Below are 14326 nucleotides of genomic sequence, written 5' to 3'. Positions count from 1 at the left end.
ATCTTGCGCCGTTGATTTTTCGATATATGACCCCCAAAAAAAAAAACAATCCGACGGTTGAGCTTGAGAGATATATATTAGTAAGTCATAAAATAAATAATTAAATGAATAATGGAGGTGCGGGGAATCGAACCCCGTGCCTCTCGCATGCGAAGCGAGCGCTCTACCATATGAGCTACACCCCCAAACCATGTTCACTATCAAGGATGTAGTTACTTATAATTTGGAAAACAAAATATCTTGAAAAGGCAGTAGAATATTAAACATTAAATTTCGTAAACGTATTAAAGAAAAAGAAATAAAAAAAAAGGTAGAGACATTTGTTTTTTTCCGAGTTAGTCTCTTTCCATATTTGTGTAATTTTGTTGTGTATACCACAATTCTCCAATTTGCAAAACGATCTGGGCTTACTAGTTTGGGCTCCATAAGTATGGGCCGAAATTGCTAACTTTTTTTTTCTTTGTTTTTTTTGACATCAAACTAACTTGGTTAATTTGTTGTTATACGGAAAAGAAAAAAGAAAAAAACTAAAAACGATAGTAACAGAAAAGTGAGATACTAGTTTTTGAGTCATACTTTGTTAGTAGAGAGAGCGAGAGAGAGCTTAAAAGCACAGTAAGCAACCATGGCGGGAATGGTCGATACGCAGAATTAGCTTCTTCCTTTTCTTTTTGTTTCTGATCGGCGAATTCATCTTCTCCGATTAGAAACGGTTACTAGAACGAGAAGAAACTGAGATATTTTCCCCTACTGAGGAGCTAAGTTGACGAAGAAACAAACCAGCCATGGCAGGAACCGATGATACACAAGAGAAGATTCGCTATTTTATCGGAGACTTGAAACATGAAAGATCTCGAAAAGGTAAAGAAAGATCTTTCTTTCTTCTTTTTGGTTTTTGTTTTTCGTAAGAGAACAATCTAATTGTGACGATCGTTATGAAAATTCAATCAATCATAAGATGATCGGAATGAAATGTTGGTGGAATTTAGGGTTTGAGATTGATTCTGAGTGATCATTTGTTCTGATATTGTTCTGTTGGTGATTTTTGGTCGTCAAAAGTGCAAAAGTGTGTTGAATTGAAGAATCGTGTGAAAGATCTCGAATCGGGATTAGAATCTGTGGATGCTACGCCTGAACGTCTTAGGTCTTTAAACCAAGTAGCAGAGGAGGAGGATACTACTACTACTACTAACGTCAACGAGTCTTCAAGCGGTGCTACAATCCAGTCTCGTGAGGTCAGTTTCCAATATACCTTAAATGAGTTGGAAGTGGATATCGCTTAGAGTTTTCTTTGGGTTGTTTTATATATACTGAGCGCGCGTTTTGAGCTTGGAAATTGTACCTTTCTTCAGGCGAGGATTACTCTTTGCAACGAAAAATGGATTCTTCTTCTTCGGGATGAAAATTCTAATCTTGAAAGTGAGATACATGCTCGTCAGGTATCACATATGGATGCTCCTTTTTAAATGCTGTTCTGTTTATATAAAATTTTGTGTTAATGGTTTGATGATTATTGATGTTTCGATGCTTGCCAAAACAGGTCAAGGAAGCACTGATCAGGTTCAAATTTCATTTGGCCTTTTGTTTCTTGTTTATGATCAAACATGCATAGATCAATTTATATTCTTTCTTTCTTTCTTTCTTCTTCTCTTTGCTGATGCAGGGATCAATTTCTTTACAAAGTCCTTCAACTGAAGAAGGAAGCAAAAGCTTTTATTAATGATGATGATGATAAGCTGTCTGATGTGAATTCTCAAAGGAAAAAAGATAGTGAGCTACACGAAGTATAACTGAATACATGACCACACATACCAACTTTAAAAATGTATAGCTAACTACACGAAGTAAATGTATTGCATGGCCACATGTACCAACTATATGATGGCATGTGCTCAACATCATGATCATTTTATTTTGGTATACTATTTATCAGAATCCGGCGTTGACTAAATATATCTGATGTTGACCATCAATTTTTTTTTTTAATACTTACAAAAGTAATAAAATTGTTTTGTTGAATCATTTATGGTTAAAAAAACATATCTATATCCAATATAAAGATATATTATATATGTTTAATGCATTCAATCTTATAATAGTTAGGTTTTTTTTTTAAGTTCAAAACATAAATAAAACTGAAAATAAATCATTAACAGTTTTTAAGATATTGAAACTTAAACTAAAACCAGAAATTCATGTTATAATAAATAAAATATGGACAGTATTTACTTAATATTGTAATTCTTTGGTAAATATACATATATCTTTCTGAATACTAATTATTTTAGAATATTATAGCATTTTAATTTGTTTGATGTATATTATACAATTTTATATTGTTTGTTTGCTGTATTTGCATCATTATTTTGTGAAATATTTTAAATTAATTATAATATTGTAATTGTGAGCAAATAAAATTTATTAATTTTATCAACCACATAAATTTAGTTTTACTAATCCACCGATGTGGATCATTAAAACACGCATTGTTTTCTTCATAGATTGAGTAATATATCTTTGTTTTTAAAAATTCAAAACACAAGATATGCAGCATAAATTATAAGGTTAGTTTCAAATTTATACTTCTCATTTAATATAGTAGGATATGTGGTAAAATAAAAGTTTTAATATCTGAAAAATATATTAATGATTTTTAATATATTTGAAGTTAAGTTTTACAATTGAAAAAAACTATTATAAGATTGATTGCATTAACAAATGTAAAATATATCTTTATAATGAATATAGATATTTTGTTAATTATTAAAGGCCATAAATTATTCTATAAAACAGTTTTTTTTTCTAATACTATAATAAAATTAAAAAAATAAAATAAAATTGTTGGTCAACATTGTTCAACACCGGTCAAACATGGTCAACGCCGGATTCTAACAAACAGTGTACCGGAATAAAATGATCGTGATGTTGAGCACATGTCATCATATAGTTGGTATATGTGACCAATACATTTACTTGGTGTAGTTGACAATACATTTTTAAAGTTGAGATGTGTGGTCATGTATTGAGCTATACTTCGTGTAGCTGAGTATCTTTTTTCCATTCTCAAAAGCAAAATGAGCTGCTAACATCCAAGAAGAAGATAGAGTATATGGAGAAACAACTGGATAAATTTGTTGAAGAGAAGACAGAAATGGAGAAACAACATCATGCTCTGGTTGAAAAGAACGAAGTACTCAAAAAGAAGAATATACTTTTGGAGAAGAAATTGGAAGAACAAAAGAGGGACAACCAATATCTTACCACAAAGCGTGATGAACTCCAAAGACTTTTGAGTAAGGTAAGTAAATAAATATAATAGGAAACTCAATATATACATTGAGAAAGGCACGGATTGTGATATTCAACAGTAAACTCATCAATATCTTTCTTTTCTCACTTGAATAAACAGAGAAACCCTTGGAACGATGAGACAGCAGCAGAGTTTCAAAATGAGCTGCTAACATCCAAGAAGAATATAGAGTTTATGGAGAAACAACAGCATGCTCTGGTTGAACAGTACGAAGTACTCACAAATAAGAATGTACTTTTTGGAGAAGAAATTGGAAGAACAAAAGAGGGAGAACCAATATCTTACCACAAAGCGTGATGAACTCCAGGGACTTTTGAGTAAGGTAAGTAAATAAATAGAATAGGAAACTTATGAGGAGATGTTGGAGATTACGAGATCGAGTTAAATGGAAAGTTAACATTTGTGTAATATTCTCCTATTACTAAATAAGTAGATTTACCATTATTGAATATGTAAAGAACTTGTTAGACAAGTTATATCTTTGTATAAATATAAGCCTAAAAGCTAATGAATAAAATGAGAGAAACTATTTCACTTCTAAGGTTTCCTCCAAATTTATCATGGTATCAGAGCCTTGATCTTATACCAATGGATTAGGGTTTTCTTTTGTTTCTACAGTTTAAAAAAAAAAAAAAATTTTGAATTTTGTTTCTTTGTTCGTACTGGTTTTCTTTGTTTTGGTGTATCAAACATACTTCCTTGATTTCTTTTATAGTTCTTTTCGTTTTTTTTGCTTTGTTTTTTCGAAAAAAAGAAAAAAAAAAAAAAAACTTAAAAAAAAAAAAAATTTGTTCGACTGTTTTTTTTAGAAAAAAAAGAAAGAAAGAAAGATGTGTCTCTTTCATGAGAGATATGGGTACAATAGCACATGATTGTGTTTTCCAACGAGTCTTCATGTGGATTCATTTTTTTCCTACAAACAAGATGGAGCCACGAAGATAACTATCAAAGTGATGAATCTGACGGATACGATGCTGATCCGAAGATGACAAACCTGAATTTGACCATGACCACTACACAAGTTTCTTCATGAACAAGAAGTTTGAAGAACGATTTAAACTTGTGATTTTGAAATCAATGGAGATACACATTCTCCACCGACTCGATGACCTTATGGCGAGGTATAACGCCATTGATGACTCTATAGTGAGTACAAAGACCGTGAAGATGATGTGATGATGATCGTCCAATCTCATACGTGTTACCACGTATGAGCTTGCGGGAGGGTATGAGGAGATCTTGGAGATTACGAGATCGAGTTAAATGGAAAGTTAACATTTGTGTAATATTCTCCTATTACTAAATAAGTAGATTTACCATTATTGAATATGTAAAGAACTTGTTAGACAAGTTATATCTTTGTATAAATATAAGCCTAAAAGCTAATGAATAAAATGAGAGAAACTATTTCACTTCTAAGGTTTCCTCCAAATTTATCAAAACTCAATATATACATTGAGAAAGGCACGCATTGTGATATTCAACAGTAAAAACTCAATATCCTTTCTTTTCTCACTTGAATGAACAGAGAAACCCTTGGAACTATGAGACAGTAGCAGAGTTCCGAAAGGAGGAGGTGGCATACCACAGAAAGAAATGGGAAGAAGAGCAGAAAACCTTAACTGCAAACCAGAGAAAGAACTGGGAAGAAGAGAAGGAAAGCTTACTGAGGGAGAAGGATCCCATAGATGGTTCTGCATTACAAACCATGGTGAATACACTGCCAAAGTGGCTGAAGAGCACTGTAGCCCCTAAAGGCATCTTGACAGGAGATGAGTTGGGGGTTATGATGGGTGCCCTAGTAGCTATCACTGCTTATGTGGTTACATATGCTAATGAAAGCGTGAAAATAACTGCTCTCGGTGCCTTTGCTTCATTATGCGGTATACTCATGGGCAAAGTATTCAACAATGTTGTCACTTACATCTCCATGGATAAAGAAGCCAAGGTGGAGCCAAATTCTATACCATGGATATTAATAGGAGGAGTAGTCACTCTTTTCTGCGGATTCATACAGGATTATTGGACAAGATTTGTTGTTACAGCCAGCTTAGCCTTAGCGATGAAGATAATCATTGCTAGCATATGGACCGCTTCTTATGGAGTCAGCAAGTGCAAAGCTATGTGTGTGGTTTTGCTAGGAGTCATTGGTATCGGTTTGGCAGCAGGTGTTCCCCACGTCCTCAAGATGATAGCAAAATGAAGGAGCATGAAGACTCAAATCTGTTTCTCGAACAAGGTTGAAATTTGTTTGTTTGTTTGTGTAGTTTTATTGTAGTTGACTCTATAAACACAGTGTGTGAGTATTTTCAAGAAGATAGTAAGAGACAATAGTTACTTGTATGTGAAAGAAAATTTTTGAGCAGAATAAGCTCAAGTGGATCAAATGGTGCTCAAGTAGATAAGGCAATAGCAGAACACAAAATCAGAGACTTATTCATCCCAAAATTATGCGAAACATTTTAGTCGGAGAAGATGCTTACTATTGTGTATATGATTCTGATTGAGTGATGTCCACATAATGTATGTATTCATTCTTCCAGTGTCTAGTTCCGCTTCGAGTCATTTGGTTCTTTAAAAAAAAAATTAAAAAGTGTAAATTAGCTCACTAATTTTTTTTTTTTTTTTGTGAATCATTAAATGAGCATAAGGGTAATTATGTTTTTTAGTAGTATATATCTTCAATTTTAGAAGATATAGTAAAGATTTTGTTCATAATTATCTGTTTAAGTCAGTGAGATGTAAATGTCTACAAATCAAATATTGTTTTTAAAATTTTCGTTATTAATGTATATATATATTTACAGGATATTGTAAATGATATATATTAAAACAATATAATTCCATAATCCCACTCACATAAGGAAAATATTTAGCTGGAAAAAAAAAATATATAATTTAAAGTTATCCGTTAAATATTGACGTCTACTTACTTTCACATCTTGTTACATATGTTGATGCTTTCGGTGGTTAAAAATAAGGAAAAAAACAATAGGAGTAAGAAATTTTGTATATATACTGTACGTCGCCTTACAAGTTACAATTGCTTTAGTTATTCATATTGTTTCAGTAATGGGATCTATGGCACCTCCTCCCTTCGACGACCGGCGTGATGATATAATAGAGCTTTCAAGCTCTTTAGTTCTTGATCTTTTTTTTTATGAACATTTGTATAATCATGAGTATCATATTTTTTGATTGGTTGACTAATGATTATTTTGAGAAGGAACATCACCGCTTACATGATATCGAACTCGGGAGGTTGCCTGCGGGGGAGATGATCCAGGAAATATCAGATGGTGACAGCGACTGATTGATTTCTGGAGACCCATGCATGGGAGTTTAATTAAAAGATGTATACTTAAGGTTCAATATTGTTACATTCTACAATTTTACGGGTTTTACTTTTAGTCATCATTGATCGACTTATAATGCAACTCCTTTTTAAAAATTTGATTGTTGTCAACATAAATTGTCGGTCGTTCGTCCATGGTTCGGAATGATGAATTTTTGCTCGACTTGAGGTGGTGATGGATGTTAATTAAGTTCATAGTTAGATATTTTTCTTCAAATTATCACACAAAATACTAAAACCAAAAAATCCATCAATATCGCAGGACTTGTTTTTATTGATTTCTTCACGTTGAAGTAAACAACGTAAGAGCTGATTCTTACTATGTAAGGTACGAGTAATACGATAAATTGACCATGGTAATTAGGGAATTGAAGGTCACAAAATTGTTGAAGCTAACATCCTAAAGAGAGATTAGCGTTAGGTCCATTAATTGCCGGCTTGTAATTAGGGTTCCTTTCTTCTTTGATCATTATGGCCGCCGGAGATATAGGGTGGTAGTTATCCAATAGTTAACTAACTTTTCCTAATCTATATGTAACTCAAATTATGTAAAAATAAGAGAGAAAAAAAAAAACTAATTATATATTGTGTCAACGGCTAACCTAGTTAGGAGTCAACCGCTAGCTCCTCTACTTATATATATTTCGTTTGTATAGCTCCTCTACTTACAAAGACTTTCACAATTACTCTTATCTATTCATTAAACCGATCGAGAAGTCCTCTTCTCTCGCAAACACCATGGATGCATCACGATATGAAGAAACCGTAATAGTTTTGTTCAGGGTAATGGTGGTGATGTCCATGATTGTTATCCTTTTCGGCTCTTGTCTTTGTTTTAAATTTTGCTCACGGACGTCTACTCAGAAAGATGAAGATATTGTGTACCTCACTTTTTAGCCCATGGAGCTTGAATTCTAATGACGATCAAGACAAAGCGCAAAGTTAGCGATGAAGATAAATTATCTTGTAGTCATCTTAATATTCTCTATAAACTTCTTTTTTTTTCCCCTTAAATTATTCTTATGGGATTTGCTTCAATATTAACTAATCTGTCTCTTATCTTCTGAATTGAAGACCTATCAGATTTACAATAAAGATATTGTGGTTACGTATTTTATTTATCTTTTTTGGAGACGATTATCTTCAGAAATTATAATTATATATATATGTATCAAGCCATATTCATCATGTAATCGGATTACAAACAAGACTTAACAACAATATATATATATATATACATATATGATATCTTATATATATGCAAGAGCATCTTCTCTTTTTATAGGTGAAAATTAACTCAAAGGTCTAGTTAAATATTATCACATTACCTAATTTACCTTGTTAGTGGATCGCTATCTAGCTAGCTTAACCATGCAAGATGATGGTGACCACCTCTCCTCAGAAGAAACGTTAAAATTTATGTATGCGATGATCGGAGCCATATTCCTTTACCTTGTCCTTTTGGGCAGCATAATATTTTATTATCTTCGTAAGTGGCTATCCCTTCATAAACCCTCATATACTACTCTAAGAACCGACGAGACGATCAGCGACCATGATGTGGACAAGGGATCAATCATCGTCAATCGAGTTTGAAGTCTTTATTATGGTATTTAATTTGTTCTTAAATCATTGGATTTGGTTCAATTTGTTCCTTCATTATGTTTTGCTTTTGTGTCTTTCTATAAGAAATAATTAATCACTTTTAGTGAAATTCCTTTATTTTTATTTTTTTTTTATTTTTTTTTTATTTTTTTTTTTAACATACTTCATTAATTCCGTTAAAACATACAAAGTGCCTCCACACGAGTAACACTTACCATCTTATACAATATAGGAAGAGAAAAACAATCGAGGAAAAGGAGAGAGATATATTAGAGGAAGTAACGGAACCAAGTGATCAAAAGAGAGTCATCTGGGTTGGAGATCTTTTGCTTGAGCGTGAGGGGGCCAAGGTGAGCTCGAATGATGTTCTTGATCTCTTGGATCAATGTCGAGGCTGGTCGAGAGAGAGAGGTATGAAGGCGTGAATTCCGCTCCTTCCAAATAGAATACACTGAGGCTTGGTAAAGAAGTCGAAGAATCCAAGTGATGTTCTTATCCCTACAAGGATTCCTCAACCATGTGACTCCCGCTTCAAAGGATGAAGGAGGAGAGAGATGGACTTTACCAGTGAAGTGATGCCAAACCTCCTTCGCATAGGAGCAATCAAAGAACAGGTGTTGACGAGATTCATCGAAGGAGTTGCAGAGCACACAGGAAGATGGAACCGTAAAACCCCAGCGAACCATTCGATCCCTTGTAAGAAGTCTATGGCGAGAGTTGAGCCAGGCTATGAAGGCATGCTTGGGGATTCTGCCTTTAAACCATACAGAAGCATACCAGTCTACCTTATTTCCCGGAGGATATAGATAACTCCAAGTGGCGGCTGCGGAGAACGAAGTGGATGGAGACGCATCACCAATCTTCCAGAGATAGCAATCATCTTGATTATTAGGACTATTAGCTAGAGGAGGGGGAGGAAGGCAGGACTTGAGTAATTGGATTATGGGGTTTCGACTCCTGCTATTAGCCAACCACCATTAACCATCCCTTACAGCATCATGAACCACCGCAGATAAAGGGAGACCCGTTATTCGGGGACCAGAAGCCCCTGTTAAGTCCAGTAATGGTCCGAGAGATGTCCAATTATCAGTCCAGAATTTGCAAGTAATACCAGAACCCAATTCACAAAAGATGAAGGGTCGAGCCAAATGTCTGATGTTACAGAGGTTCCTCCATATCCAACTCCCCGAGGCGTTACCATTTAGATCCCAAAAACACTGGTTGCCAATTAGGTGCATCCTTACCCATGAGACCCAGAGAGAACCCCCAGCAGCAAAAATAAGCCAGATCAGTTTCAGAACAAGGACCTTGTTCCAGTTTGTGAGCCGTTTGAGACCAAGACCTCCACATTCCTTCTCTGTGCAAACTGACTCCCAGCTGACTTTAGCACCCCTAGCAGAATTAGGTACACCCTTCCAAAGGAAAGCACTGCACATACTCTCCATTTCCTCCAAACAACTCTTTGGGAGGATAAACATTGAAGCCCAGAATGTGATGGTGGAATAGATGACAGCCTGAATTAACTGCAATCGACCAGCAAAAGAAAGGTGTCTTGCAGTCCAAGAGTTGAATCTACGAAGAAGCTTATCTATCAGAGGCTGGTAATCTTGTCTTACCATTTTTTTGTGGATAAGGGGACCCCGAGATACTTAACTGGAAAGGAGCCCTGAATCAAACCTGCTCTCTCTGCTATACTCTGGTTCTGTTGGATATCATCACCATCCAAAAACAGAGCCGTTTTCTCCTTGTTTATCCCCAAGCCTGATTCGATTTTGAACTCCTCAAGAATCTGGAGAATGTTATCCAACGAGTCTTGCTTGCCATCGAAAAATATTAGGATGTCATCCGCAAAGCTTAAATGAGTAATTAGGGGAGCTAAACACTGCGGATGAGGCCCAAACCTCTGATTCAAAACTCCTCTGTCCAGTTTCTTAGATAAAACATCCATAGCCAAAACGAATAGTAAGGAGGAGATTGGATCACCTTGACGAAGACCTTTCTTGCCTGGAAAAAAACCCACCAGTTCGCCATTTAAAGCTATACTAAAGGAAGGAGTAGTATAGCATTCCTTGATCCAACCAATAAACTGAGCCGGCAAGTCTAGAGCGATAAGGAGATTCTCCAAAAACTTCCAATCAAGATTGTCATAAGCCTTTGCTAGGTCCACCTGAAGACAGCCTCTAGTAGTAGGTCCTGCCGAGTGAAAGTTGTTAACTAGCTCTGAGGCAAGTAAAACGTTTTCACACAACTGACGACCTTGAACAAACCCAACTTGGTTCGCTTGAACTGCATCAGCAATAAACAGTTTAAGCTTTTGTTTCAGCAGGCGAGCAATGACTTTGTAGACTGTTGTACAGCAGGATATAGGTCTTAGTTGTGCAATTTTATCTGCTCCTGGGACCTTGGGGATGAGAGTAATGGCGGTTGCGGCAAAGTTTCTTGGGAGGTATCCAGTCTCGAAGAATTGCTGAACAGCTTCCACCGTGTCCCTACCAACTATGTCCCAAGCCTCCCTCAGGAATTCAACTGGGAAACCATCCGGGCCAGGCGCTTTAGACTTAGGCATAGTGACAATGGTTCGTCTTATCTCTGCGACAGAGGGAGTTTGAAGGAGTTGAGTGGCCAGTTCCGGTTCACACCTGAACGAGTTTAGAGCTTTGATACTCTCCACCGTCATAGGGGTAACTCCAACATTCTCAGATCCCAACAGATTCTGATAATATGCTAGAAGAAGTTCCTTGATCTGAATAACATTATAAACACGCTCATCCTCATCAGTCCTGAGATACTTGATTGCGTTGAACCCTTGATTAGCAAGAACTGATTTGAAGAAAAAGGCAGTATTAGCATCCCCCTCAGATAACCAGCGTACTCTTGACTTCTGTTTGTAAAAAGATTCTTGAGCATCTGCAAAAAATCTCCATTTCTTTCTTGCAACAAATTCCTCTCGAAACAAAGTAGTGGTAGGAGTAGTCATTAAAGCAGCTTGTATCAGTTCCAGTTGGAGTAGAGCATCCTTAGTTCTCTGCTGAATATTGCCAAAGCCCTCTCTGTTCAATTGACGACAGGCCGCTTTAACCTGTTTCATACGCTGAGCCAAAGTGAACAGTTTGGACCCTACCATAACTTCTGAACTCCAAGCTTCAGCAATAACAGTCTTGAACCGAGGGTGAGTAGACAAGAATGAAAAGTATTTGAATGTTTTCTTGCTCCCTGCAATAGGTTCAGAGGTGGAGACCAGAGCAGGGGAGTGATCCGAGTCTCCAGGAGGATCAAACACGACAAGGGAATCCGGAAAAGAGGCCCTCCACTGCTCATTTACAAGGACTCTATCAAGTTTTCTAAGGACAGGATCTTCAGGTTGACTGTTAGTCCAAGTAAAGAAGGCTCCTCTACCAGGCAAATCCGATAACTCATTTGCAGATGTGCACTCTAATAGCTCTGACATACCAGCGAAAGGTAGAGGATGAGGGTGAACCGAAAAGTGCTCATTTGCAGTGAGAATTTGATTGAAGTCCCCAAGGACCATCAGAGGCGAATGTCGAGCAGGAGAGTTCTGCACTATCATCGTAATATCCTCCCATAGAGCTCTCCGCTGAACCTGAGTGTTAAAGCCGTAAGCAAAGGCCACCGCGAAACTCTCTTTTGTACTTGGAATGTAAACTCCACACAATACTATTTGCGCAGACATGTAAAAGCAAATAACCGAGATGGACGGGTCCCAGACAACCCAAATACGTCCATTTGCCGCAAACTGATAGTTTTGCTCTCCTCTCCACCCCGGAAAGGAAGCCTGCAAAACCTGAGCCACATTCTCCTCCAAGACATGTGTCTCCAAAATACTGCCAAGAAGAGGCTTATTCTTTAGGACCCAGTTTCTTAAATACCGCTGCCTAGAGGTACTATTTAAACCCCGAATATTCCAACAAAAAACCTTCGTCATCTATAACCCAAAAGTGAAGGTAGAGCAAAGCTCTTTCAGGAACTAACAAGTCCTAACCGAGGAACTACCCCGGTCAGGTTGAGAGCTTGAGGTGGAGGGAACGATCTTATACTTCTCAGGACAAGGCTTCATTCCGTTAAACTTACTCTCCATCCTCTGTAAACCAAACTGTTTTTTATTTTCCATTTTTGCTAGTTTTCGAACCCCCAAAGCACCAGGAATACCTTGCCTTGAAAGGTTTGAAGACTGAGCGTTTTGACTGATCGAGTTCTGAGTCATCTTTTTCTTCTTCTTTGACTTTGACTTCGAGGTAATCTCTGTCCAAGGTTCCTCAGAGACCTCGGGAGCATGACTAGTATGACCAAGGAGATCTTTCACTGCTATTATCTGCTTCGCCTCTCTTTCCCGTAACCAGCTCTCTACATTCGCCTGAATTGTATCCGCCACAGAGAAATCCTTCAGAGGCAGGATAACACGCTTAACTGGAGGGGTACTTCTACTTCGATGCTTCTTATTGCCTCTATCATGTGAGCTAGAAGAAGCATCCTTTTGAGTATCCAGGGCATCCGTGGGTGACCCCGAACTGGGAAGAACCTCAGTAGAGATAGGAGTGTCCACAAGCTTAACAGTCTCCTTCTCTGAGACCAAAGGCACCTTAGAAACCGCAGAGGCAACACCCCCAGGTACAAACCCCCCATTCTTTTCAAAAACGACCTGCTGCTTCATGAGTGGCTTGGGACACCTGCTAATAAGATGTCCAAATCGCCCACAATTGCAACACTTCGGAGGTAGACGAGGATAAGTAACGCTTACTTTGACCGAGTTTAAAGCCTCATCCCGCACAATGATGGTTGAAGGGGGAGCCTTTTCCAGAGAGATTTCAACCTTGACCTTTGTTTTACCCATATAGTAGGGATCCAATTTAGACTTTTCAGTATGCAGAGGCTCGCCAATTGCACTAGTGATGAGGCTGATACCAGAAAGGGAATACAATTGGGGAGGAACATTGTGCAGCACTGCCCAAGTAGGTACTGTTTTGAGATCTTGAACCTCCAGGGAAGCATCAACGGACCAAGGAGAAACATTAAATGCGCAGTTCCCTGCTTGCCAGTAACCCACCTGCAGAACCCACTCCCGGGTTTTAAGACATGGAATGAGAACGAGGCAAGATGTATCTGAGACATGTCTAATGGTGATGCTTCCATACTTTCCCCAAACTGGATTGAGGTCCGAGAAAATCTTCGAGGCAGTAGGAATTAACCCGTGAAAATGAGCTATGATGTAACCCTTCCATTGGTCGGCTGACTTTAACAGGACAGAGGTAGGAGCTTGAACAACTGGAATTCCATCTTCCATGAGAACCGGAGAATCAATTCTCCGAAGGTTTCTGAGAGAGGCTTTGAATCGCTCGGCATGAGACGGTGCGTCAACAAACGGCACCTGCCGTGGGATCGAGGAAGGAGGAGGCGAGATCTGAGAGGATTCATTAAGAGGAGCCGAGGATAGATTTAGATCTGGAGCTTGGATTGGAGACATAGAACCGTCGGGGGGATCTGGAGAGTCAGCCATTACACACGGGGAACACACTCTCAGGGACAAGAAAGGAAGAGGAGGGAGGAAGAAGAATATTCTCGGCGACTGGCGTGAGGCCGATCTCCGATGGAGATTCGCACGAAGTCACGAAATCGCCAAATTTCTCTCTGGCACACACTCACACTCACACTCACCCCGACCTTCTGATTAACGTCCTGAATCAATCTATCTCTCTACCTGACATGAATATTTTAATCAAGTAACTTTGTGTTAATTTTTTTTCTTTTCATACATGCATATTCTCTCCGGATCTTGTATCCACAAATTAAAATCTAATTGGCACGATCGATCTCAAGTGATCAACTGATCATGATTACAAGAGAACGTACCCTAAGAAACTGAAAAACCCCAAAGCACGAATGGCTCTTAATTGGCAACGATTTAAACCGCAATTACAATTTATGGAATAAAATAAGAATAATTAAACTAATTGAAACACCTATAAACTAAACTAAGAAATAAAAACTAACGACAATAGGAAAAAAACATGCCTTCTTCTAGGTCCGAGTATTACTAGTTT

At 37.5% G+C, this 14326-nt stretch overlaps 1 protein-coding gene and 1 non-coding gene across 2 annotated transcripts; both read right to left on the bottom strand.

The window, feature by feature from the left end:
• Positions 1-112: 112 nt before the first annotated feature.
• TRNAA-CGC (transfer RNA alanine (anticodon CGC)) lies at positions 113-185 on the bottom strand. The gene has a single exon. It is a non-coding gene; the product is annotated as a tRNA-Ala (tRNA).
• An 8354-nt stretch (positions 186-8539) lies between these two features.
• LOC147939430 (uncharacterized) lies at positions 8540-9248 on the bottom strand. Its single transcript, XM_087465953.1, has 2 exons — positions 9243-9248; positions 8540-9130 (listed from the first exon to the last, which is right to left on the bottom strand). The coding sequence occupies exons 1-2, from the start codon at positions 9246-9248 to the stop codon at positions 8540-8542; spliced, it is 597 nt and encodes a 198-aa protein (XP_087322079.1).
• Between the last annotated feature and the right edge of the window lie 5078 nt (positions 9249-14326).

This window comes from Camelina sativa, chromosome 9 (genome assembly GCF_030686135.1).
Source record: "Camelina sativa cultivar CO46 ecotype springtype chromosome 9, ASM3068613v1".
Lineage (NCBI taxonomy): Eukaryota > Viridiplantae > Streptophyta > Magnoliopsida > Brassicales > Brassicaceae > Camelina > Camelina sativa.
The sequence above is the reverse complement of the archived record's forward strand: the minus strand, read 5'-3'. Positions and strand labels throughout refer to the sequence as shown.